The 26013-nt window shown below is 41.1% G+C and overlaps 1 protein-coding gene across 1 annotated transcript in view; it reads right to left on the bottom strand.

Moving 5' to 3' along the window:
* Positions 1-26013, bottom strand: part of SAMD12 (sterile alpha motif domain containing 12) — a 413152-nt gene that overhangs the window by 352648 nt on the left and 34491 nt on the right. The window contains exon 2 of the mRNA XM_079902468.1: positions 22489-22667. Within this exon, the coding sequence (XP_079758594.1) occupies positions 22489-22667 (179 nt within the window). The remainder of the gene's footprint in view (positions 1-22488; positions 22668-26013) is intronic.

The raw sequence follows: 26013 nt of genomic DNA, 5'->3' as shown, positions 1-26013 counted from the left end.
AAAAATATTAATATCATAAAATTTAAATAAGCTGTCTCTTCTACCCTGCAAATCAGCACACTGTACATCTCTCCCATCTGACTAAATAACAGATTGTGCCAATGAAGTACAAACCAGCTCTGTTATATGCTTCTCATTACATTTCCTGAACAGAGAAGCAAACGATAAGAAAATGTTTATTATATGGTAATTAGCTTGGCCACAACCAATGTAGCCCCCTTCTCACCGCAACATGAAACTGGGCAATGGGTATGACTGGATCGTTGAGCGTTGTGTCAACTCACTACATATTAAAGTGATTTTAAAATGATTTGGGGGGCACAATTACCAATCCTTAATATTTAGTGATTTCTAGTGAGTACCTAGTCATTAGTTACGTTCTACTAATGTGGCTTAGAAAAAAAAAATGACGAAGTCACATCCTGAGAATGAGGAACTAGAAAATGTCAGAGTAAAATAATTATGGACAGAGCACTGAGCCAAAGGTATAAAATTCAGATTTGGGGTCCTCACTCTTGGGCCTCATCAGTATTCTTATCTTTAAAATGGGGGAAATAGAAATCTACCTACCAATCACCTTATGAGGAAATGTTAAAGATTTAACGGGGAAACAATTCCATTGAGAGTATGATTTTTTTAATATTTTCAAAGATCCAACATTCCTCCCTTTGAAAATGTCACTCCCATACCCCTAAGCATAGTCTTCTAGAATTGGGTTTTTTTTTTAGAATCGTTTTTAACAACAAAAACTTTCAAGGACAGTCCAGTGCACCTTTGTGAAACCTGTTCCCCTCCCTTGCTTCCTCCAGTATGTATACATGTCATTTACCAATTGGCAATGATTTATGTACCCACAAATATAGCTACTCACCTTTATGAGACCTACGCGTTTTGAGTCAAGTAACTCCAGTTCAATCATTTTAAATTATGTTTAGTATTCCTTGTATGAACAATTCATTTAGCTGGTCTTCTGATTATTTACGTTCTTATTTTTTGTATTATAAATAATCCTGTAATTAACATTTATGTAAATGTCTTCTTTCACAGATCAGTTTCTATACAAGGATGTAAGAAGTCATCTCTGTTATAGCATGTGCACCTTTAATTTTGTCAGCTGTAGCTTACTGGCTTGTATGTACAAATAGAATGTGTATTCCTAAGCTTCTAACTCTACTACATCAAGATTCTTTACTGGGTTGTTCATATTTTCTATATCCTTTCTAATACTGGTCCACCTAGGGTCTCAATTACCAAGAAAAGTTAAAACTTCCTTCTACGACTGTGAATTTGTCAATTTCTCCAATTTATTTATCTATTTTGAGGCTATTATATTAGGTGCATGCAACTTCCATACTACTAGTGAATTGTTCCTTCTATCATTATATGGTGACAAGGATGACTGCTAGACCACATACCATCTTTGGGGAGATTGCTGTAAATGGTCTGTTCCATGTGAGTGATCAGCAATTGTGAAACTGAGCTAAGACTCGATGAAGAAGTTGATCAGATTTGAGAGTGATCCGATAGCAAGCTCATACTGCACGCTATCCAACCAGATGTGTCAGGAATAGAGGTGAAATTCCAATTGACATCTGCCCGACTATAATTTAGTTGGGTCCCAACTAAATTATAGTTGGGAGGAGACTTATTTATTGATTCCCTAATATCTCAAAAACTCCCTCCAGAGTAGATTTTGGTTCTGGGACTTGTCCCAATGCTACTACTGGCACAAGACTAATTTGGGAATTAATTTCTCAGTTTTCAGCTCCTGGAACACATGGGAATTACAAATATAAAATTCCAAATTCACAGGAAGTCAGGTACATAAATTCAAGTTTTTTTAGGAAGACTTTTCTTTCCCTACCCAGAACCCAGCTGAAGACAGATACACTTCCTTTTGCTTTCTTGTACTGGTGGGAAGACTCCTGAGACCATTCTTGCTCAGAGAACACAGCCTTTTCAGTGTTCGTATTCTACGTAGGGGGAGCAGTTCCGACTCTCTCACTTTTTAACTCCACGAGTTTTAAAACCTAAGCGTCAACCTTCAACCAAGGGCATCACAGTGACACCCCCAGATTCTCACCTCCTGGTTTTTAGTCCCCTTCTTGTTTCTAGCATCTGGTGATTTCCTTTACACTGCTTAGAAGCTCTGCCAGGCATTGATTAGGATTTTTGTTATATTTCATCTAGCATTTCTTGATATTTGTAATGGGAGGGGTCTCAGAGTTTATCTACCGTGCAATTCTGCTAGAACTAGAAGAGGCGACACAAGAAAGGCACTTCAAGCAGCACCTGGCTCATGATAACTGCTATATAAGTGTTTGCTGTAATAAAAACATTCTCTCCTCTCCCTTTCTTTGCATCCAAGTAACGTAACACACATGGCGATTCTAGTGTGTCATGCTCACTGAATAAATACACAAAACCATGCCTTTTAATATCAAGTAAATTTCTGTAAAGTAAATCTAGTGGGGTTTTTAAATTCCATTTTAAATTGATATGTGCTCTTTGTTGAGGGAGGGCTCCTATAAATAACACATTTTTATTTTAAAACACGAATTGAATAAAACCTCAAGTGATCATATAAACTAATGCCATGTCATCAACTGTGAATTAAACTAGATAAACTAGATACTATTTAGAAAGTTAGTGCTTTTTAACAATCCTCCTATGTATTTACGGTGAAATAGGGGTCAACACACTGTGCAACTCAAGCTGGGGAAGCATCCCCTCATTTGCTCAGGGCCTCACCTGTGGAATCACATGATCATATATTGTTACAATTTTTAAAATTTGCTAGGGTAAAGTATCTCTTCCATAGTCACTTAAGATAACTGGCTCCTTCACTCCCCTCCGTCACATCTTCCTCATGTTGGGCAGTGTTAGAAAATCCATAGACATTTTGGGGATCCAGCTAAGAAGAAGTTGAGGCAGATCGAACTTAAGTTTGGGTTTAGTAAGAGGTATTTATACAGTCTATACAGTATTACACGGTTAACGTGATTCCATGTACAGCTAAGTTATTACTAGCTGTCTCAGTGTAGAATGACTTCTAAGAATACTTCTACTACCCTCTCACTTGCATGGACTCAAGTCATTTGGAACCGGAAGTACACGAAGGAGAAGCAGCAAGCTTTGAAATGCAGTGAAGGGGTGCTTGTCCCCTTCCCAGCAGGATGCTAGTCTTCAGAAAATTCTTCCCCCTTTTAGACATGGAAAGCTGAAAGCTGAGAATCTAGCTCTCATAGACACCGAGTCAAAAGAGACCTAGCTAACAGACTTGACAATATGACATAATTAGATCTTATTTTTTTTCTTGTTTGGGGGCATCTTAGGAAATAGATTTTATCATGATTCCTGTCTTAGGGCTCAAACCTACAGTATTACTACAACCAGTAAGTATGTTTGTATGACAGGTCACATGATACCAATTTCCAATATCCGAAATACCAAGAAATGTTGGTCAAACATACTAGAGGAAATATTGAATTATTTTTCTACTCTTGCTATAGAAAATATTATAAAATCAATGTTTTAGGGAGAGGCAGTCAATGAACAAGCAGTCAAAATATAAAGGGAAAAAAAGTATTATATATCAGTTAATAAAAACTTATTTTTCTAGGTTTTGTGATGTCTGTGATATCTGTCAGCTCTGTCAAATTTGTAGTTTCTGTGATTTACTATCCTAAAATGATAATCATACTCTATGAATTTCTATATTTGAAATTTTATAGCGAAAGTTCCAAAACTATCTAAGCATCAGACCCCACAAAACCTACCCCAGGGACAAAAATAGAAGCAACTAGACTAAAAGTGAAAATTTAAGAACACATTTGATGAAACAGTGAGATTTAAGGTCCAATTTTAAGAAAAGTTAAACTTTTGATAATGCATAGCAAATAAAACCTTTTATTCATCCATTTGGTAAGAACAAATTGTTAGAAAAAGCAAACTTCTATATTTTAAGTTATATCTACCTTGTTCCTCTATAGGATTAATTTAAATTAGGAATTAAAACCATTTATAAATATCTCAAACTTTAACTCTGGGATTATAATAACCATCTTAAAACTGCCTTCTTTAATAAAAGAAGTCAAATGTTAAGTTACAACTCTCAACCTGACTGGAAGTAAAAATAAATTGGTGTATTAAAGTTTATGGTTCATGGGACTATCTGATTAATAAATTTTGTTCAGCAAGCTATAAAATATTAAGCATAAATTCCTACTCAGTCTACAAATATAGAAATTGATACTCAGTACTCAAGTATAAAAGATGATTTAGAAAAGTAATGTGAAGTAACATAGGTATGCAGCATTTCTAAAAAGAAATACCTTCCTTAAAAATTACAAGACAGATGAGAAAGGGCTTGACTGCCATCTAATATAATATACATTAGATTTTTCCTCCTTGATTTTTATGTCAAAGGCTTACAAGTTGCCAAAGAAGGGATGCAGCCTTTCCTCTTTTATGTTCCTTTTGATGTAATTACAGTGGGTCCCAGGGGAACTGTCCACCAGGCATCTGGAAATGAAGGAAGCGGCCTCAGAAGAGAAGTCAGGCCTGCAGATCAGGACACTGCACAGACACTGCCAAGAGGGAAACTGTATGAAAACCAGAAAAGGACTGATGACAACTTCGGAGATCACTATATTTGAGGGATAAAGTTAAAAAGTAAAAATAAAAACGATTGGTGTAATCGTGGTTGTTTTATAGAGGACACTGCTATATATGATTAGTCAGTAATATTTTATAGAAGGTGAAAATACCAAAAAATAAAAAGAGAAAAGGATATAGCTAAGGAAGCCAGTCACTTCCAGAGAAATCAAGGGTTTAAAAAAACTAAGTTTAAAAGTGAGCAGACCTTCATAAGTTTGGTGGTGGATTCACCAGTGCTAAATTTACTATTATTCACACATATATACTTTATATGCTATTGTATATTTATCAAATATTACATATATTTTTTAAAAGAGTGGAAATGCATGCCAGGTATCATTTTAAACAGCAGTAGAAGTTGCTATTCCCTTTTAAAAATATTTTATTATTAAAAATTTTAATGAGGCATAATTGATTTACAATATTACGTAAGTTTCAGGTGTACAACATGATTCACAATTTTTAAAGATTATACTCCATTTATGGTTATTATAAAGTACTGGCTCTATTCTCTGTGATGTACAATCTATCTTTGTAGTTCATTTTATACACAGTAGTTTGTACCTCTTAATCCCCTACCTCTATTTTGCCCCTCTCCTCACTGGTAACCACTAGACTGTGGTTTCTAGGAGTCCTTTTCATTTTTGTTATATATATTCACTAGCTTGTTTTATTTTTCAGATTCCACATATAAGTGATAACATACAGTATTTGTCTTTCTCTGTCTGCTTATTTCACTTAGCATAATACCCTCCAAGTGCATCCATGTTGCTGCAAATTTCATTCTATTCTCATTAGCAGCCATCACCATCCAAGCCCGGAGCATAAGGCTTGAAGGCAATTTGAAGGCAATTTCCCACCCTGCTCTAACCAAGGGATGGCTCCAAGGAGATCCTCTCCAGGAAGAAAGTGGAGAAACCCTTAAAATGAGGAAAATAACCAACCCCTATAACAACTCGAACTTTCTCATATTTTTCTTCCCTGAAATAAAATCTAAAAATGATCTATGAACAAAGAAAGCTTCTTTCCCATAAACATTTGGATTAAACATTTTCTTCCTTGGGTGCAAAAGATCTGACTCCTACTTGCATCTTTATAACTTATTTTTTCCAGGCTTCTGCAAGTCATCCCTCTTTTTTTTAATTCATTTTTTATACAGCAGGTTCTTATTAGTTATCTACTTTATACATATTGGTGTATACATGTCAATCCCAATCTCCCAGTTCATCCCACCACCACCACCCCCACACACACACCGCCACCCCCTTTCCCCCCTTGGTGTCCGTATGTTTGTTCTCTACGTCTTTGTCTATTTCTGCCTTGCAAACCAGTTCATCTGTACCATTGTTCTAGATTCCATATATGTGTGTTAATATATGATATTTGTTTTTCTCTTTCTGACTTACTTCACTCTGTATGACAGACTCTAGGTCCATCCACGTCTCTACAAATGACCTAATTTCATTCCTTTTTTATGGCTGAGTAATATTCCATTGTATATATGTACCACATCTTCTTTATCCGTTCGTCTGTCGATGGGCATTTAGGTTGTTTCCATGACCTGGCTATTGTAAATAGAGCTGCAATGAACATTGGGGTGCATGTGTAATTTTGAATTATGGTTTTCTCAGCGTATACGCCCAGTAGTGGGACTGCTGGGTTGTATGGTAGTTCTATTTTTAGTTTTTTAAGGAACCTCCATACTGTTCTCCATAGTGGCTGTATCAATTTACATTCCCACCAACAGTGCAAGAGGGTTCCCTTTTCTCCACACCCTCTCCAGCATTTATTGTTTGTAGATTTTCTGATGATGCCCATTCTAACCGGTGTGAGGTGATACCTCATTGTAGTTTTGATTTGCATTTCTCTAATAATTAGTGATGCTGAGCAGCTTTTCATGTACCTCTTGGCCATCTGTATGTCTTCTTTGGAGCATCCCTCTTCTTTGCCTATTAATTTTCTCACCAGTAAAACGAGAACGCTGGATGATTCCTAACGTCCATGCTTATTATGACCACTCCTTTCCCCTATGTTTTCTGGATTTTCCATCAAGGCACACAAGCCTTCTGCTTCCTGAGAAAAAGCTGCAAATCTTGGGGTACCACTGGGGACCATCCTCAACAAAATGGCAGAGTTGGCTAGCAACTGCCATGACTCACAGAAGTGCACTAATATGCACTGCTGTAAATAACTTCACTGTGCTAAACCCCAGATGTTGCTGATAAGTATTAGCCAATAAGCCCAAGAGGGAAAGGAGTCATTGACGGAGAAGCACTTGTGTCTTAAAGTCGATGTGTAAGTGGTAAGAGACACAACCCATATTTGCATTCTGGAAGGAAGAAGAGGTCAGCGTCTCCAAAACTAAATAATTGCTTAAGCGGATTAAACCACATACACACACACACAGGCACACACACAAATAACAATGGAGAAAACAACCTTCGTCTCTAAATTAAACCCAATAATGTAGACTGGTTACAAGTACTGAGCACTTTGTGATACATTCTAGAAAAAAACATGAGCTAAAGGAAATCACAGCATCAAAATGAGATGGGATCAGAAGCTAACTGCTGTCAATTACAGACAAACACAAAACGGGGCACTATAATGTCCTGACATTGGTAACAATTGCTGGGACCCCAGGGGAAAAGCTTTAAGATCTTCAAACAGCTTAGTTCAGTAGTTCAGCATGAAAAGGGCACTGATAAGCTCCATCTGTTGAGAAGAAAAGTCATGATTGATACTGAGTATTAGTCAAGCACACCCGTCTTTGTCAGGGGTTGCACTTGGCTTGAAGTTCAGCAAGATGCCTGCCTGTGAGGAGCTTAGGTTTTGGGCAAACATTACTGCATTGTTCCCAGATGCCACCTGGATTAAACTGATTAGGCTAAACTTATGCTGCAGTAACAAACATTCCTCACACTCTTCGGACATAATGAAAGTTTATTTCTTGCTTATACAAAGTCAGTGCCAAGTCAGATCCTGGGCAATTGTCCTCTACATTGTGACTTGGTGATCAAAGTTCCTTTGACTCTGTGCTCTGCCATCTGAGCATGTGGCCATCACACTCCCCAAAAAGGAAGAGGGAGTTGGAAGTTTTCACCAGGGTTTTTGCTGCCCCAGCCCGTCAGGGCAGCGTGTTTCTCTCACAGGCCACCATCTAGAACTAGGCATTCTGGGAGATTGAGAAGTACAGTCTTCCAGGAGCCCAGGAGCAGAGAAGTGGATGCTGGTGAACACAAGGGACAACTATGATGACAGCACTAATAAACAGCAGAGACACCCTCATATCCCCATATCCTTTTAAGCTTCAAAGCTTAAAAACTATCAGCTACTCATCCCAACAACCCTACTCCTCCCCTTTCCCAAATGGCCATGCAATGCTCTGCCCTCTTTTCACCAAATGTGTAAAACAGTTAACAGTAGGCAAATATGATTGTCAGTTGCAGGGCGGGGAGGGGGGGGTAAAAAAAAATTAGGCTGAAAAGAAAAAAGTTAAGATGAGCTATTTCTACCCAAGTGCTTTCATGCTATGTCATTACCCTCCAAACTGAACAGCCTAGTCCTTAGGTCAAAGTTCAATCATAACATGGCAAGGATAACCAAGTAGTAGCAGCAGCAGCAGAGGCAGGGAAACCAGAGATACAACCTCCTAGAGGTAAGGACCAATGAAAAAAATCCCTTGGTTTCTACATATTTTATACCCCCCCCTCACCAACACACACACACACACACACACACACACACACACACACACACACACAGGTACACACCACAGCGTGACAGATGTGACCGCTGATCTATAGCTGTAGCCGAGACCTCCCCTGGAAACCTGGATTCGAAAGTTTAATGGCTTACTTGACACTTTCTCTGGGATGTAACTCAGAAGTCATAAAATACGGTCAAAATGAAACTTCTGATTTCACCTCAAATCTTCCCCTTTCAACATCCTCCCCTCCTTGCCATTTTTCTCCATCTTACTAAATAACACCAATGTACAGGTATCTGCTCAAACCAGGGACTTCGGAGTCATCCTCGATTCCTCCCTTTGCCTCCTGGGTTACACCTAATCACGTCTTACCACTTCTGCCTTCAAAATAAACTTCAGGTTTGCCCACTTCTCTCCACTTCTACTGGTATCACCCTGGCCCAAGACACCATCTCTCACCTCCATCAGCTCCAGTATCCACTTCCTAGTCTCCCTGTTTCTCCTCCTGCTTGCTTCTAACAAACCCTCTGAGAAGCAGCTAGGATCTTCTCTTTGTAAGCCCCTCCCCTGTGTGAAACCTTCCATGGATTTCTCCATTGAACTAAGCAGAAAATTCAGGCAAAACCACAGGATCTCTCCAATATCATCTTGAGCCATTTGTACACTTGCAACATTGGTCTCTATCCATTCCTCAGCAGGAGATGTTCTTCCCTACCTCAGGGCCCTTGCACAAGCTGTCCCATCTTTTGGCAGGGCTGCTCCTTTCTAACATGGAGATTTCATTTCAGAAAGCAGCCTTCCCTCCCTTTTTACCTTCCCTCCCCAATCCTCTACTCCAACTTTATTTTCTACCTCAGTTTCTCAGGCTGTGGTAGGTTTCCTTCCAAATATATATTAGAACTTGTATCATAGCACATATTTGAGACCCAGTTTCTACTTCTGTTTTATTCAATATAGGTATCACCAGAGAAGGGCTCTAACAGATACTTTGAATGTTGAATGATATGTGCATTTTAAGGAGATAAAAGCCATTCTCACTAAATAAGACAGGGTTAACTATACTTTTTATACTATGTCAGCGTCCTGTACCCTGAAGGTCACAAACTAAACTCCCTATAGAAGCCTAGCAGGAAACATCATGAGTGAAGAGGGCCAGGCATAGACCGAACCTACGTGGAGAGACTGCTCATCTAAAAGGGGCAGCTGCTGACGACTCCAGCTGGTACCAATTTAGGCTTATCATTTCCAGATTTTTAAAAAATTTTTCAAGTGAAGTGGGAAATCTGAAGCGTTTAAATGAAGAACTTCAGGGGTTTTCCACTGCTGAAGAATTAATTTAAACCTTAAGTTCGTGTGGGCAAACAAAATATGTTGGTAGACCCAATAGGGCTGCAGGCAGCCAATTCGAAACCTCTGCTGGAAAAAAAAAAAAGCATTTTCTCTAATCCGTCTTGCCAAAATATTTTCTGACAGTAATGATGATATTAAGAACAATGATAGTAGCAAACTTAACCGCATGCTTACTATATGCCAGGAGTCTTTTTGAGCACTTAGTGTATAAATTCCAATGATACTAGCAACCACCCACTGAGGTACATACTATGATTACCCCTACAGATGAAGACACTGAGACAGAGGAAGGACAAGAAATTAGCCCCAGGTTATACAGCTAGCATGTAGCAGGGTAGAATAGGGACTACACCCTAGGTCCCAGAGTCTACGTTCCTTACTGTTAGGTAAAGAGCAATCAGAATAGTGAAAGTGCGTATCCTCTATAAAACGTTCTGCCTGAAAACAAATCCAAGCTTTGATGCCTTTCTCTCTTCTGTTTGTTTGTTACAGTTCCGGAGACCTCCAAGAAGTTACTACTATCCAGGCATGTATAGCGTTAACCCTTTTTTGTCTATTTAGTACAACAGGAGAAAAGGCTGGTATCAGATTTCTCCCCAAACCAGATTACACAATGGGCAAGTCAGACATGAAAGCATTTAGGAGCTAAACTGCTTAATTACATAAAGAACAGGGAGGCAATGAAGTTCAGCTTTGGTTGTGGCATTTGGCCAAAATTCCGTTAGGATTTGGCTTCAGCCTTGGTTTTTGGCAGGCCAAGTAGCCAAATGCCATTTCAGCTCTATTTTTGGCAACCTTGACCTTGTGCACAATTAATGATCATTTGATCACGTAGGTTACTTAAACATCTGATCATCATAGCACTGCTAGTAACACAGATAGGGATGTTTCTTTGGGCTTACTAGTGCTATGTGAAAATTCCCTTTCCAATAAAAGGAAGCGTTTTACATGTAACTTGGAAAACCTCCTGGTTTTTCTATTAAAAGTTTATCAGTCAGGTGAAAATTAAATGCACATTGATTACAAGAATTCATTTAAACAACAAATAATTGTGGCCCTATGAAGTGCCAAGCATGGTTAGTAGCCTTAGGGATAAAAAAACAAATCAGGTCCCTGCCCTCACACAGTTTACACTCAGATGGATGACATAAAATAATAATACACGTAATAGATAAGGAGATCATACACTGTTTCAGAAAGCGATGGGTATGTTGAGTGGGAATAACAAAAGAGCTGGGGATCAGAGGCACTGGGAAAGAGGTCATTATTTAAATATTGATACAACAGCCCAGTAAACCTCCCTGAGGTTATGTGTGAGCAAAGATTTTAAGAAGATGAAGGAGTGAGCCTTGTGCACCCTGAGAAAAAGACATCGCAGGCAGAGGGAACGGGCAGCACAAGGGCTCTGAGGTGGGAAGATACCTGGTTTAATCCAGGAGCAGCCTAAACATGGAAGAGTATAGCAGCAGATGACATGAGTGACTTGCCAGGGAACAGCTCATGCTGGGTCCCAGAGGGCACCAAAGGACTTTGGCTTTTAATTTCAGGAAAATGGGGAGTGATGAGAGGAGTCTGAGCAAAGGAACAACATGATCTGACGGACACATTCACAAGATCATTCTGGCTGAATTGAAAATCATATTTTACAATGAGTACTGTGAAAACATCTTTGAAGAAAGAAAACCACAGTGATGGCAACAAAATTCAGCTTGATCTTGAGAATTTTTAAAAAGCATCTTCTTGAAATACAGCCCAGGGATTTCGCTGGTGGCGCAGTGGTTAAGAATCCGCCTGCCAATGCAGGGGACGCAGGTTCGAGCCCTGGTCTGGGAAGATCCCACATGCCACGGAGCAACTAAGCCCATGCTCCACAACTACTGAGCTTGTGTGCCACAACTACTGAAGCCTGCGTACCTAGAGCCCGTGCTCCACAGCAAGAGAAGTCACTGCAATGAGAAGCCCCTGCACTGCAACAAAGAGTAGCCACCACTTGCCACAACTAGAGAAAGCCCGTGCACAGCAATGAAGACCCAATGCAGTCAAAAATAAATAAACTTATTAAAAAATACAGCCCAAAGCTTTAGTTTATGGGATTGTTTCAATGAAATTGCCTCATGAGCTTCAACTAAGATGGCAAGTCCAAGAGTTGAAGTCTTTATTTCAGTCAGTTATCATCGGAGAGGATGAAGGCTTAATGACTTGGGAATATCACCATTAGCACGACCCTGTCGTGGCAGAGCTGGACCAAAATGTATGTTGCTCCTTCACTGACCTCAGTTGAAAGGGTATATTTTCAGTATCATAAATGTGCAGTATAAAAACCACAGAAGCCAACAGCTCTGAGGAATTATTACACTGCACTACAATGGCAATTTTAAAAAAAAATCTGCTTGGTATAACTTTAAGTTGTAATAAATAGGTATTCTTACTAATATTTCAGGTTTATCCTTGTATGACAGACATTTCTTCTATGATGATAATATTCCACTTCAGCCAAATAGTGACTGAACACTCTGCCATTTGGCCAAAATGCACATTTGGTATATATTCTGGACCAAATGTTTGTGGCCCCTCCCAAATTCGTATGTTGAAGCCCTAACCCTCAATGTGGTGATATTTGGAGATAGGGCCTTTGGGAGATGCTTAGATTTAGATAAGGTCATGAGGGTGCGGCCCCATGATAGGAGTAGTGTCCTTTTAAGAAGGGGAAGAGAGACTAGAGCTCACTTTCTCTCTACCATGTGAGGACACAGGCAGAAGGTTTCCATCAGCAAGTCAGGAAAAGGGCCCTTGCCAGGAACCACATTGGATGGTACCTTGATCTTGGACTCTCCAGCCTCCAGAACTGTAAGAAATACATGTCTATTATTGAAGTTACCTAATCTATGGAATTTTGTTACAGCAGCTCAAGCAGACTAATAGATATGTATGGTCACATGTGAAAGCAACATTTGAAAACTATTTCTAATTCATAAAAACCCTGGCAATAATGTTTTAGGTGTTGCTTGGTACCTGGTGGTCTGATTTTCAATTTAAGTCAGGAGTTCCTGATCATTTAAGCAGAAGCTGCTGCTTTCTATCACCTTCAAGTTTTGACTTCAAGGAAATGGGACAGAAATCAGGGTAGTCAGCTGATGCTTACACTGAGGATGGTGAATAGCTATGGGTGGGGGTGAAGGAACCTCGCCATCTGAAATCTTGGCCAACCCTGGAGGTAGCAGAGAGATCACTGGTCCTCAACTGCAGGTTGGAGACTCTTGGCCTAAGTGAAGTTTGCCTACCACAGACTACAAATAGGTATTTGCCTAGTCTAAGGGACAACCTAGACTTTGAGGATGAAGGGTAATGGAGTAGCTATGGAAGTATCCCTTGCTCATCCTGTGGACAATGTTCCACAGGATGCACCCACCGTCCAGGAAAGCATTCCCTGCCACTGACAATTGTTACAGGATCCCGCAAGATGTATCCTCCTGCTTGCTTGTAGAGAGGTTAAAGATAAAGAAATAACTATGAGGCAAAAGAAAGGAAGACCCAGAGGCAAGGGACTTCTGGGTCACATCAACTAATTTCATTTATCAAATCAAAAGTGTATTCTTTATGATGTGCTGCACCCTGTAGCAGGCACTGATGCTGCAGCAGTGAACAAGATAGTCAAGGTCACTGCTCTCAAGGAGTTTACATTTTACCGGAGACACAGAAAATAAATAGGATGATTTCAGACAGGAAGAAGCTCTACAGAGGACAAACAGTGATGTCAGAAAGTGTGACTGGAGCGGTCAGGCTTCTCTGCAGAGGGACATTTGACTGAGACCTACGTGATAAGGAACCGGTGGTGCAATGATCAAGGGGGCAAATATAGGCAGACTGGATGGCAAGTATGAATGCGCTCAAGAGAGCATGACCTTGGTATATTCGAGAAACAGAAAGACAGGTATGTCTGGAGCTCAGATAGCCAGAGGAAAGCCTGATATGAGGTGGGATTAGGGAGGTCAAGCACGGCCGAAATATCTTGGGTTCTTACCATGGGAATGAGGTCTGGATTTTTACTTTAAGTGCTAGGAAAAACCATTAAGGATGCTAAGCTGGTGAGTGATATCCTTTGATTCAAGACCACCGGGTGAAGAATGGATCACAGGAGGGCAAGAGTGAAGTGGAAGCCGGTTAAGAGATGATGAGGTCGACCCGGGTGATAGCAGTGGAGGTGGAACATGTGTGGATTTCAGAATACGCAGTGGGGGTAGAACGACTGAACACGATGTGCTGATGAATAATTGATCTCTAAACAACAGAACTGGCTGTGCAATTTGCATTTTTTTTTTTTTTTACATAATGGAATACTCTATTTTTCTCAATGTATAAGTGATGCCAGGACAGTTTAAAATGCTGTATTACTTATTACCATGTTTTTTTCCCTTTACAGCTATTAACTTTCGGCAATTTATATCCAAACAGAACATAAGCAGTAGCCATTTGTATATTTATAGAGAAGAAAGAAGAGAAAGCAAGGTGTTTTTAAAAAATGATTCCAAGTACCCTGGCCACCTCTCACCCTCCCCCAACACTGCTCCAGAATGATGGGTGTGCAGTGTCTAAAGCTGAGCGGCCCAGCTCCTCCCATCGGCTGAGGCACAGCTGAGCCAATGTGGAGCAGTGAAGATGTGCATCTCAACCACAGGTCCCCCGTAAGCATCTCAGTGAAATGCATCCACTTCCTCAAAGTCACGTGGGGACTGCAACATCCACCATGCAGAGCCATTGGCCCTTGACAGCATAAGTTTGTACACCCCTGTTCTCAATGGTCACCTGAGTGCAAGTATTCATAGTTCAACAGCAACTATGACATAGGATACCAGGGAAAGCAAAGATACACTTAAAGATCTTAATAATATGGATTTTATAAAACGTTTTAGCATCTGGTGTGTATGTAGAGAGAAAGAGGGTGACACTATATGCTCAGAGATGGTGCATGTCTGTTGAACGACAGTGCCCCTCACCAGGAGCTAGCATCAGCCTTCTAGCTGTGTGTGCAAAGGCCCAACCCTGCTTTCTTCCACCACCTTCTGCTGTTCACCTTACTCGGCCTCAAGCTTCTCTCTCAAGTTCTACTTTATCTGCTTCTTGAGTTCTTCGCTCAGCTGAGTTGACCAGGGCTTTGAGATACGGCTTTGCCAGCATCACCCACCAAGGACTGGGAGTCTTTTCAACACAGCTACAGAAGAAGTTCACTGCTGTCCTGTGTGCCACCTATGTCTGTCTCTTTCTTGGGTATAAATTATACCCTTGCCTTTATATAGATACATACAATTCTGAAATCTCTCAATCAGTTCTGTTATGATTCTAACTGCTTCCATGGTTGAAAGGTTTACACATTATCTCCAGCATTTCAGGCTGGAAAAGAAACGCATTTGGGCAGAGTGCTACCAGACGAGCCACCCTTAGAACTCAAATGCCCTTTCTTCCAGAAGCCTATCTTTGCTGTGTCAAAACTGTCGATGGAATTGTAACTGGGCTCTGATCCACCCACTGATAGGGGTCCACCTCCCCTGATGCAACTTTCCATTTTGCATCCTCAAACGGCACGTACTACGGTCTTGGTACACAAGAAAAGGAAGATTAACCAAATGGCTGCAGGCTCTCGTTGCTTTGTATAGATTTGTCAGCACACCAGAGTGGAAAGCAGTGGCCATGGGTCAGAATTACTCTGTTTTAGGCTAGGCTATGCCACTACTAGCTTCAAGATTTTGGAGAAGCCATATATTCTCATCCTCACCTATAAAATAAATCAGGTAGTCAGATGTTCCCTAAGGTTCCTTCTTGGTTGATTGTACCATGAAACGGCGGCTCAAATACATGCTCTATTGTTACACTTTTCAGAGCTCAACACTTTGGTAATAAATGCTAACCTTTTCAAATATGGGTTAACTGTAGTTTCTTTCTTTCCAAGTGCCCAGTGCATATATGGGGTGGGTTGGGGGGAGCTGGAACTCACATAGCATGAAGTCATTCTGGCTTGTCTCTCTTATTCTGACCCCCGACAATTCTTAGCTAAGGATGTGCTCATTATGTTTCCCATGCGTTATGTCCTTTCCTATCATTGGTGACATTATATTGGGTTGGCAGCTTCTTTTGGAGACACTCTTGATCCCCAAGCCAAGAAATACAGAGAGCCAAGAATTAGATCATTCTATCCCCAAATTGCTACAGACCTTCTCAGAGGCAGCTGAGCCATGTAATTTGATCAAGGTTAAGTACAATCCACCCTTCATCTTTAACCCAAGTCAAAATCCTTTGAACTTTCCATTTCAATCCCAGATTACTGCTTCCTGACCACTCTTACAAACGTCCACCAGCGGCTCTCCAGTCAACTCTCATTTATCCACCTGTGGCTTATGCAAAGCACCAGGCTTTCTCCTCCTCCTGCCTCCAGCACAAAATTCCAGGCCAGCTCCTTTAACTCAGTGCCAAAGAAACACAAACTGAATCTAATATTAGCCTAATGAGAAAAGGCTATCTGCTGCCAGAGGTTCGCAGAATGCGTCCCAAAGCCAAATGCACGCAATTATTCACTGGTTTGGGTGCTGGCGCCGCACCTCCCTTATGTAATACAGCAATAAAGATCTGCTGTGTTTCTATCCAAGAAAGGAAGAATACAGGCAGCGTTTTAACCTCTTCTTTTGCCTAGTTGGCCAGATTCTCAGTATATCAGGTTATATTTTCTTTTCAAATAAATAAATCATTTGTACATTTAATGTTAAAAGGAGTGAAAAAAAATCATGGTTTCAGGGTCATCATACTTAGATGTGAATTTTATCTTCCTTCAATTTTTAGCCAGAAACGAAGTTTTGGCAAGCCATTCAAATTCTTTGTTTTCTCAGCTGCAAAACAGATTTTATAAATAAAAAGGGGGCAGTGACACATATAAGAGCGACACACAAAAAGCCACCAAGACTCTTGATCATTACTCTGATTCACCACTTTACAGGCTCTGGTGAATTAGCATTGCTGTCAAGAAAAAATAAAGATTAACCTTATGAAAGCCTTCTTTCATAGGCATGAAAACACAGGGTAAGTTTCCTCATAAGCACCTAGAAAAGCAAGTCTAGAAGTGAAGAGTTTCTAGTTTCCCAATGCTGTATTTAGGCCACTTGTGAGGACACATTCCAGAGTTCCAAGGTGAACAGCCAGGATACTGTTTGCTGATGGGCTGATCTTATTCCAAAGCCCGAGTTGCCATGGAAACTCAAATTCCAACCATCAGAGCATTTAGGGATATCACTTTCAAAACAGACTCCCCTTTCCACATTTTTCTCATGATTGAAGCACATGTTCCCCCAGGCCCAAGGACAAGGGTCAGATCACACAATTCCATCTTTTCATCTTACTCACTCCTATACCCAGAAAACTTCAACGGCTTCCACAAACCAGAGCAGCCTGTCCAACAGAACTTTCTGTGATGTTCTATGTCTGTGCTATCCAAGACAGTAATCCCTAGACACATGGGGAACACTTGAAATTTTGCTGGTGTGACCAAGGAAACAATTTTTCATTTTATTCATTTTTTTTTGCTGTACATGGGCCTCTCACTGTTGTGGCCTCTCCCGTTGTGGAGCACAGGCTCTGGACGCACAAGCTCAGCGGCCATGGCTCATGGGCCCAGCCACTCCGCGGCATGTGGGATCTTCCCGGACCGGGGCACGAACCCGTGACCCCTGCATTGGCAGGCGGACTCTCAACCACTGCGCCACCAGGGAAGCCCCATTTTATTCATTTTTAATGGATTTAATAGCCACACATGGCTAGTGGCTACCATAGTGGATGGTGCAGATAGAAAATAAATCTACGCTCCTAACATTCAAATCCCATACGACTGGGCCCCAACCTACTGTCCCAACCTCATCTTCCGCAACACAAACCTGGACCCAAGGAGACTGTTGCCGAGAGCACCTGAGGATGTCTGTGGCCACACCACTGCTAAGGACGTCTTCCATTCTTACTACTGCATATCTGAATGTTACCCATATTTCACAGCATAGATGCATTTCTTCCTCTCCTGGAGTACCTACCCTCTGGCAGCCCCATGCCTACTGCTCTGGAAGGAAGGGTTCATTAACCTCAGGCCTGTCTGGGAAGGACCCCAGGGGCTCCCAGCGCTGCTTCCTTGAAAACTGCTATGTGGACCACACCTGGTCTACAGGACCTGTGAGATGGCCTTGGGCCCACATGACTCGAATGGTAAAATGAATGGTGGGAAAAAGAGGCTGTGCCTTCTGTGAGTCAAGGAATCTCATCCTCACCTCGGCTCTCATCTGTGGCAGTGGTAGGTGCCCCTGCGTGGGTGAAGGAACAGAAGCAGCTGTGTCCTTCATACCTTCTAGCCCTCCCGATGAGAAGAAATGCTGTACATACTATCTCTTGCCTGGTATCCACCTGTAAAGCTAAGTCAACATAGTTTTTGCATTTTGAACTTATAACTGCAGCTGTGGTACGGCATGCATACTCTCTGAATTCCTAAGTCCTCACTGGCATTTAGCACTCCCAATGGTAAATAGCTTTTGCAAATCCACAATTCAATTGAATCTGTTTCTTTTTTTTTTTTTCCAACTAGACTCTATGCTACCTAATAATAAGGATTAAAAGTGAGTTTGCGGGTCCAGATCCCTGGTGGTCCAGCGGTTAAGACTCTGTGCTTCCACTGCAGGGGGGGGGCACGGGTTTGATCTCTGGTTGGGGAACTAAAATCCCTCGTGCCATGCGGTGCAGCCAAAAAAAAAAAAAAACCACAAAAAAACAAAACAAAGTGAGCTTGGTTCTCTATTGATTTCTCTTTTGTCTATAAGAGCTGATGGCAACTCATAGGACCGATAACCTCTTTCTGGAATCAGGGCCCTAGTCTTTAGAGTAACTGGGGCCAAGGGTGCCAAATCACATTTAAGACAAAGAAACAAAAAGGATGATTGTTCCAAAGATATGTAGCGATAGAGATATTTTTTAATTATGAAAGCAATGTAAATTTCAGGGTCAAGACGGTAGATTAAACTTGTGCTATACAATCCCCTCTCAGGCTCTAAAAACTTAAAGATACTAGAAAATATATTTTTAAATTTATATATAAGGCCAAAGAGACATCTCTAGGTGCTAGGAGCCCACAGCAATGAGGAGGACGGAAGCACAGTATGCCTGCTGGAGATCTGGAACAGGGATTGGTTTCAAAGTCCAACTTGGCCAGACCAAAAGTGGCAGAACCTCCAGGCGTGATAGCACGCTAGAACCAGGTTCCTGTGTGAAGCCTGCAGATGGCACATCTGGGGGGACCTGATTCGTGTAGTGAGTCAGCAAAGAGAACATCAAATTGAAACATAATTAAACACCTGGTCAAAGCTGTTACATCCCAAAAAGTTCAGGAAGAGACAAACACAAAAGCACCTCATCAGTGCTTGCTTCAGCAGCACAAAGACTACAAAAGCACCTCATCAAATGGCCTCCACAGCCCAAGGCATGCTTAGTCCCCGAGATAACTCCCCCTTGGCAAATAACCAGCAAGAATTAGGAGCCACGGGAGGAAAGACAGCACCCTCAAAGGCAGAATACAGACTCAACAAACAGGAAAAGTCATGGATGAGCTGCTTAAGTTAATGGGGCAACCTGAAAAGGGCTTGAAAATAAATATGCTTGAAAGGGTACATATCTTTAAAAAAAAACAAAAAAACTCAAGTGCAGAAAAGGAAAGTTTCCCCCATAATCTCAGCTCCAGATGTAAACTGCTGCTCAAACTGTGGAATGAACTCTTTCAGACTCGGTGATGCCTTTTTACAGAGAAAAGATATTTTTACGAAAACGGGAACGTTTTACAGTGTGCAGTAACTTGCCCTTCTCCCTCCTCTCCCCACTCTAAAATAGCAGCGTACTCATTTTCCCAAATAAACACTGCTACAGACGAATGTCTGTGTCTCCCTAAAATTCACATGCTGAAACCTAACCCCCAATGTGATAGTATTAGAAGGAGGGGCCTTTGGGAGGTGCTTAGGTGATGAGGGTGGAGCCCTCATGAATGGGATTAGTGCCCTTGTAAAAGAGACTCCAGAGAGATTCCTGGTCCCTTTCCACCATGTGAGGACAGTGTGATGACGACTGTCTATAAATCAGGAAGCAGGCTCTCATCAGACACTCAGTCTGGTGGCACCTTGATCCTGAGCTTCCCAGCCTTCATAACTGTGAGAAATAAATTTCTATTGTTTATAAGTCACCTACTTTAAGGTATTTTTGTAGCAGCCTGAATAGACTAAGATAAATACACATAGGTCTCCCTCATCCTTATAAAGGGAGAACTCTATTCCATTCCACGAACACACAGTTTCTTCAGCCAATGTCCTATGAAAGGACATTGTTTTCATATTATAAACATTGCTAGAGTGACCATTCTCCTGCAGCCATCTTTGCACATCTGGATGATTATTTCCTTGGGACAAGTTCCTAGAGAGGGAATTACTGGCTCAAAACTTATACACATTTAAAATGTTGATAACTCTATCAGACTGTCCTCCAGAAAATCTGTACCAACTTACACTACTGAGTGGCTTTAAGTGCGTGCATTTCTAGCCAGAGGTTTTTTAGGGTAAGTTTAGAGTAGGTCAAGTTACCAGAGATTCAATTATTTACCCAAGGAAAAAGGATGACTCACAACTCCAATAACCCTCTAAGTGCACCAGGAGGGCACATTTCAATGTGTCTGTACGTGCACAGAACATGTTCACATTGTCTGTGGCTCAGAATCTCCAGGGTATGTGACACTGCAGGTCTGCAGTAATCAAGCTCTTTTTATTTCGTCCCCCCAGCAACCACCATTGTCATCAAGTCCTGCATGAAAAAATAAATACTTTGTAACAAGAGCTCCTCGTCTGTTCCCTCCTAAACACGTCAATGTGAAGACATTCAGAATCCCCTCTCAACCCTGTTTGGGGGTTTCATTGTAGGTGATCTGGACAAACTCAGATGAGCGTGGTTTCCAGCTGTAGGCTATTCCTGAGGAAAGGTTCATTATGGACAACTACGTTCTCAAATGAAGTAGGTTTTTAGCAAAGCAAACGTAAAATGATCTAGAGGCAAAGGCAGGTGCTACTGACATGAAAATTCAGGGTTTACTACAATTGCACACGTTCCAAATAATTCAGAAGTTATCAAATCCTGTCAGGTTTGAATCAAACTTCTTATATCACCAATCTGTTGTGCAAATAAAAGAGAATCTGGACATGTTGGAAGGTGAATTAAATCAGGCAAATGTCAATAACTTGTTTTCTTTTTCTCCACTCTCATTTTTAATATTTTAAGCATCTCTTTGAAAAGATCCCACTCAGACCATTATCTTCCTAGTTAAAGAAGACCCTTAAGGCATTTTTTTCTCACTCTTTCAAGATGGCACCACTGGCTGATCGGATTTAGATGTCATAAGAGGGCTCACTTATTCCCAGCTCCTCTTACAGACCAAACCTCAATTATCAACCAGTTTCCTATAAGGTGCAATTTCTCTCAGCTACAATATCTAGTGCAAAATATCTGTAATACCTCCCTTGCTAATCATTCTCCACTCCCTACAACACAGACACACAGACACTCATTATGTCATCAGTTTTTAATTATCCACACTAAAGAAGGGAAGGAGCCATGGTAATTATTCAAAACTATAGATAAAGAAGAAAAATTCACATCTGATTTCGGAAGGCATTTTTTGGGGGGAGTGGTGGTTATTGTAGGACAGCCAAGTGACCTTTCTACTTAAGGTTTTTCTTGGATGATTGCAATGTTTGCTTTCCAAGGCGTGCACATATTCATCCACTCAACGAACATTTGAAAGGAAATTCCTTTGAAGGAAATGCACGAGGGAGAAATCAAATAACCACACGAAGATTAGTCCTCTCAATTTCCAAGGGGCAAACGAATATACACCGCCAACAAGAGCATCTTCACTGACTGCAGGCAAAAACCCATATAGTGCCAGTTCCATTGCAGAAAACCTTTGAAAGACGCTGCTCGTACTAAAGAATCATCCATCCTCCCAGTTGACCAAGGTGTGTTTTATACCAACATCTAGGCTAAAAGACTAAAAGAACAAAGTATCCTGCAACAAAATAAAACAATTACACCTTTCATTAATTAGGGTCTTGTTTACTATTGTCTACCTCATAGAATTGTTTCAGGGAGACGATAAGCCAGTATATCAAGAGTCCTTCAAACAGCACCTGGCATGTATGTATATATTTAATAAAATATTACTTGTTACTGTGGTTGTCAGCAAAAAGCCCCCTCATACTCATGCAGCCAACTGGGGCTTTTACAAAACACTTGCACATACATAATATTATTTCATCTGTTCAACCTAATGGAGGATGGAGTTTTTCTGATAACCCATTCTACAGGTAAAAAATCTGAGGCTTGAAAAGTCACAGGACTTGTCCAATATCATAAAATGATAAATCTGAGCCTGGCAAACAAATCTTTCAGCTTTAATTCCAAGGCACTCTTCCCTGTAGCTCATTCTATACCATCCTCAGAGCCTCATGCGATAAAACTGACCACAAACGTGTTTCAATTTCACTCTAAAGGGTATGCGGTCAATATTTTCATTTCTCATTACCTGCAATCAAGGAGCAGTGTTTCTTTAACTGAAGATACAACGCTAATTAACGAAAGCACCATCAGTTCTTATCTGGGGCTGGACCACGAAATAGCAAAGCTGCAGCTTCAGAATCTCCTTAACTTACTGGATTATTACCTACCTTAGCCGTCTCGGCTTCTGCCTGCAGTCGCTTGGGGGTTCCTTTTTGGTCAAGCACCTTCTGGCAATTTTTGTTTTTAATAGAGTGAGAATCAACACCTTCACCTTCAATTTGCAGTTTAATACCTTCAGCACGGGCAGGGTGATCAATACCCCGTGGATTCAAACCGCAGTGGAGAGCTAGGAAAGAGGAAAAAATCTAAACTCAGAAAACAGATCCTATAAATAAAGGAGGTGTCCATGAAAGACAATATTTCATCTGGCCTATGTGGGAAGATACAAGGAATCTCCAAGTTGAGAGGTGGGGGTCATAATTATGGGAAATGATTTGGTGAAGAGGGAGCACGGTATGGTGGGAAATCCTGAGCTTTGAAGTCAGGAAGACTAGAGTACAAATCCAGGAACCATCAGTTCCAAGTTGTTTGACCTTGAGCAAGCAACTAACCCCCACACTACAGACGACAACACCAAATCAGGCAACTTGGGTACTGCCTTCCACACATGCAATCATTCCAACCCCTGCAGTTCAGTGTGTATCTCTGCTTCCATCTGGAAAACTGCTCATTCCCTCCCATTTCTGAATTTTCTCTATTCTTCAAGCATCCACTCAAGTCCACCCTCTTGCAGTCATTCAGCAAATATTTACTGAGCACTTACTGTGTGCTGTTCCTGGACCAGGTCCTGCAAGCACGTATTTACATACGACAGATGTTAGCTTCAAAGAACTCACAATCCAATAGAAGAGGCAGACAAGAAACAAAGAACTAGTGGTTTTAAAACAGTTACTACTCCTCCATGAAAGAAGGAAAGGTCAGAGTGGAGGGTTTAAGGGAGCTCAGCCTAGTAGCTTCCTATTTTCACTTTCTCTCTCCACATCCTTTAACGCAGATACCCTCACAAATAAAATCTAAAGCTCGTACTGAGTATATTTATTCATTCCACATAGGAGTTCCTCCTGTGTACCCATGACTATCAGAGAAATAGCGGTTATAGGAAATGTTATAGGAAACATACATTCCCCCTGGATGACATCCATGAACCAACGGGTGTGTGTGAGTGAATGTGCACACACTTATGTACATATAGCTGGTACGTGTGTTTTGAGGTCTCTGGTGGAGAATTCTCTCATCTCCCTGTGACTCTCAAGCCTTCAAATGTAGCTAAACTTCCATCCTTATCCCCTTCCCCTTGGTCTCAGAGGATTTAAGGCCAGAACCTCCAATCCCCTCCCATCTCCCTCGAGACTCCACTTTATCAATAATCTCCTTTTACCCAGGATCTTCAGTCTCCCCCTTTCTCAGCATTCTTCCCCTTTAGAGGACATCTGCGATTCTAAAATTCTTCCCTTTACTTAGCACCCCAGGGTTTCCTTTTCTCTTGATCAGGCTTGTGAAAGAATATTTTACACCTGAGAGATGAGGGAAGCCTTCCCAGAAGTAGTCAGTCAGGTGTTCTTTTCCCCACTCTCCACTTCTCCCTTAACAGGTCCCATCCATTCCCAGCACTTCTGATGCAATTAACCTGACCATGACTCTCAAATTTTAAACCCAGCCCAGAGAGACCTCTCTCATGATGCTTCAGATGTAGGACTGTGACTCAACATCCCAATGTCACTGTATCACAGACCTCACACTTAACATGTTCATACTGAACCTTGGTTTTTCTACCAAAAAATATTCACTTTCTCCTGTCTTCAGCTACTCACACAGAAACTGAAGAGTCCTCCTTGACACACTCTCTCCATAAGTCACCACATCCCTCGTATCTATCACCAGAGCCAGCAAGCACTGCATTCAAACTGCTTCTCCCATCCACCTACTTCACACCTCCACTGCCATCACCCTGGTCCAAGCTACTCATCTCTGTCCCCCAGAATGTGACCAGCCCAACTGCTCTTCCTCGCTGGACCCCCGCAATCCCATTTAAAAATGTATAGGTTGGTTCAAGAGACTTCTGCTACAAAACAGAAACAGACTCACAGACTTAGAGAACGAACTTATGGTTACCTGGAGGGGAGGCATAGTTAGGGAGTTTGGGATTGAAATATATACACTGCTTTATTTAAAATAAAGAGCCAACAAGGACCTACTGTAAAAAAAAATGGATGGGGGACAAGAGAATGATATAGATGAGATGAGATTGGCCACGTGTTGATAATTCTTGAAGCTAATTGGTGGATTCATGGGGATTTATTATACTACTCTTTCCACTTTTGTCTATGTTGAAATTTTCCTTAATAATAAAGTAAAAAAAAAAAAAACTTTCTAATGGCTTCATTTTACACCCAGATCATTCAAAAATCTTTAACGTGGCCAACAAGGCCATTCATAATCTGTCCCCTCTGGACTTTGTATATAATGTTTCTTTGCCTGAACTGCTCTTCCCCATTCTTCACCTAACCCCTACTTATCCTTCAGGTTTTGGTTTAAATACCAACTCTTCAGATTTGATCATGTGCCTGGAATGGCAAGTATTCAACATTGTATGAACGATCTTAAAAAACTTATTGTACAAAGATCCATACGCATGTGACCCTATTTCAACTATTTTATATCAAAATTATCTGAATTTCTCTTCTAGCCTTTAAGCTTCCTAAAACAAGGGCCAGTCTATTTCATGGGGCCTCGTAGGCACTCAGCATGTATTAGTTCATGCCTCTTCCCTCAGATTTGTGGTGCGTCTCAAATAATCTCCATGAAGAACTCTGAGACATAATTATATTCATTTCACAGACAAGGGAAATGAGGCTCAAAGGGTTACAGTCATAAAAAGTCATACAGGTGTCTACTGAAGGTCACAAAGATCATGTATCATTTAGGTCACAGAGGATTTCAAGTTTCAGGTGAACAAACCCAAAATAGATTAAGCAGTAAGGAAAATCATTATCTTTCAGGAGAGGAAGCCCAGTAATGGGAAAAGTTCGGAGTTAGCTGATTTCCAAGTTCAGCGGTGCTATCAAGGACTCTTTTTCCTCTTCCTAGTTTGCTGTCCATAACATCACCTTTATTCTAAGCCTGGGTCCCCACGTGGCACTAGAGCTACAGGCTTCTGGTTCTCAGCTAGCAATAGAGACAGCTTGATTGACCATCGTTTTCTTCCCCACATCCTCCTCCAAACTTGGATCTTTTCTCAGCGGCCCAAGGTGAATCACACACATCCGTTAGTGAACTAAAACCCTGGCAGTAGAGATAGGATTACCCTTAAACCAGCTGACCTTCACCTAAGGTCAAGTCCCCAAACCACATCGCTGTTACTCAACAAGGCAGGGGTGGAATAGATGCTGGAGAACCAACCGCAATGCCCAATTCAGGCAGTGGTAGAAAAAGAACAAAACCTATGAGAGCATGAGGCTAACTACTGTTAATATCAATCAGCTTCCCCATCTCCAAAGATCAGCCTACTTACAATGAATCTTCAATTAAACATATTAAAATTGTGATTATTAAAAAGAGGTGAGCCTGTGTCGGGAGGTGGCGGATGGGCATGGGACAGATTTAGAGATTAGTGAGGAAAAGAAAAAAGTGTG

Source organism: Stenella coeruleoalba, assembly GCF_951394435.1.
Source record: "Stenella coeruleoalba genome assembly, chromosome: 17".
Taxonomy (NCBI): Eukaryota; Metazoa; Chordata; class Mammalia; order Artiodactyla; family Delphinidae; genus Stenella; species Stenella coeruleoalba.
The sequence above is the reverse complement of the archived record's forward strand: the minus strand, read 5'-3'. Positions and strand labels throughout refer to the sequence as shown.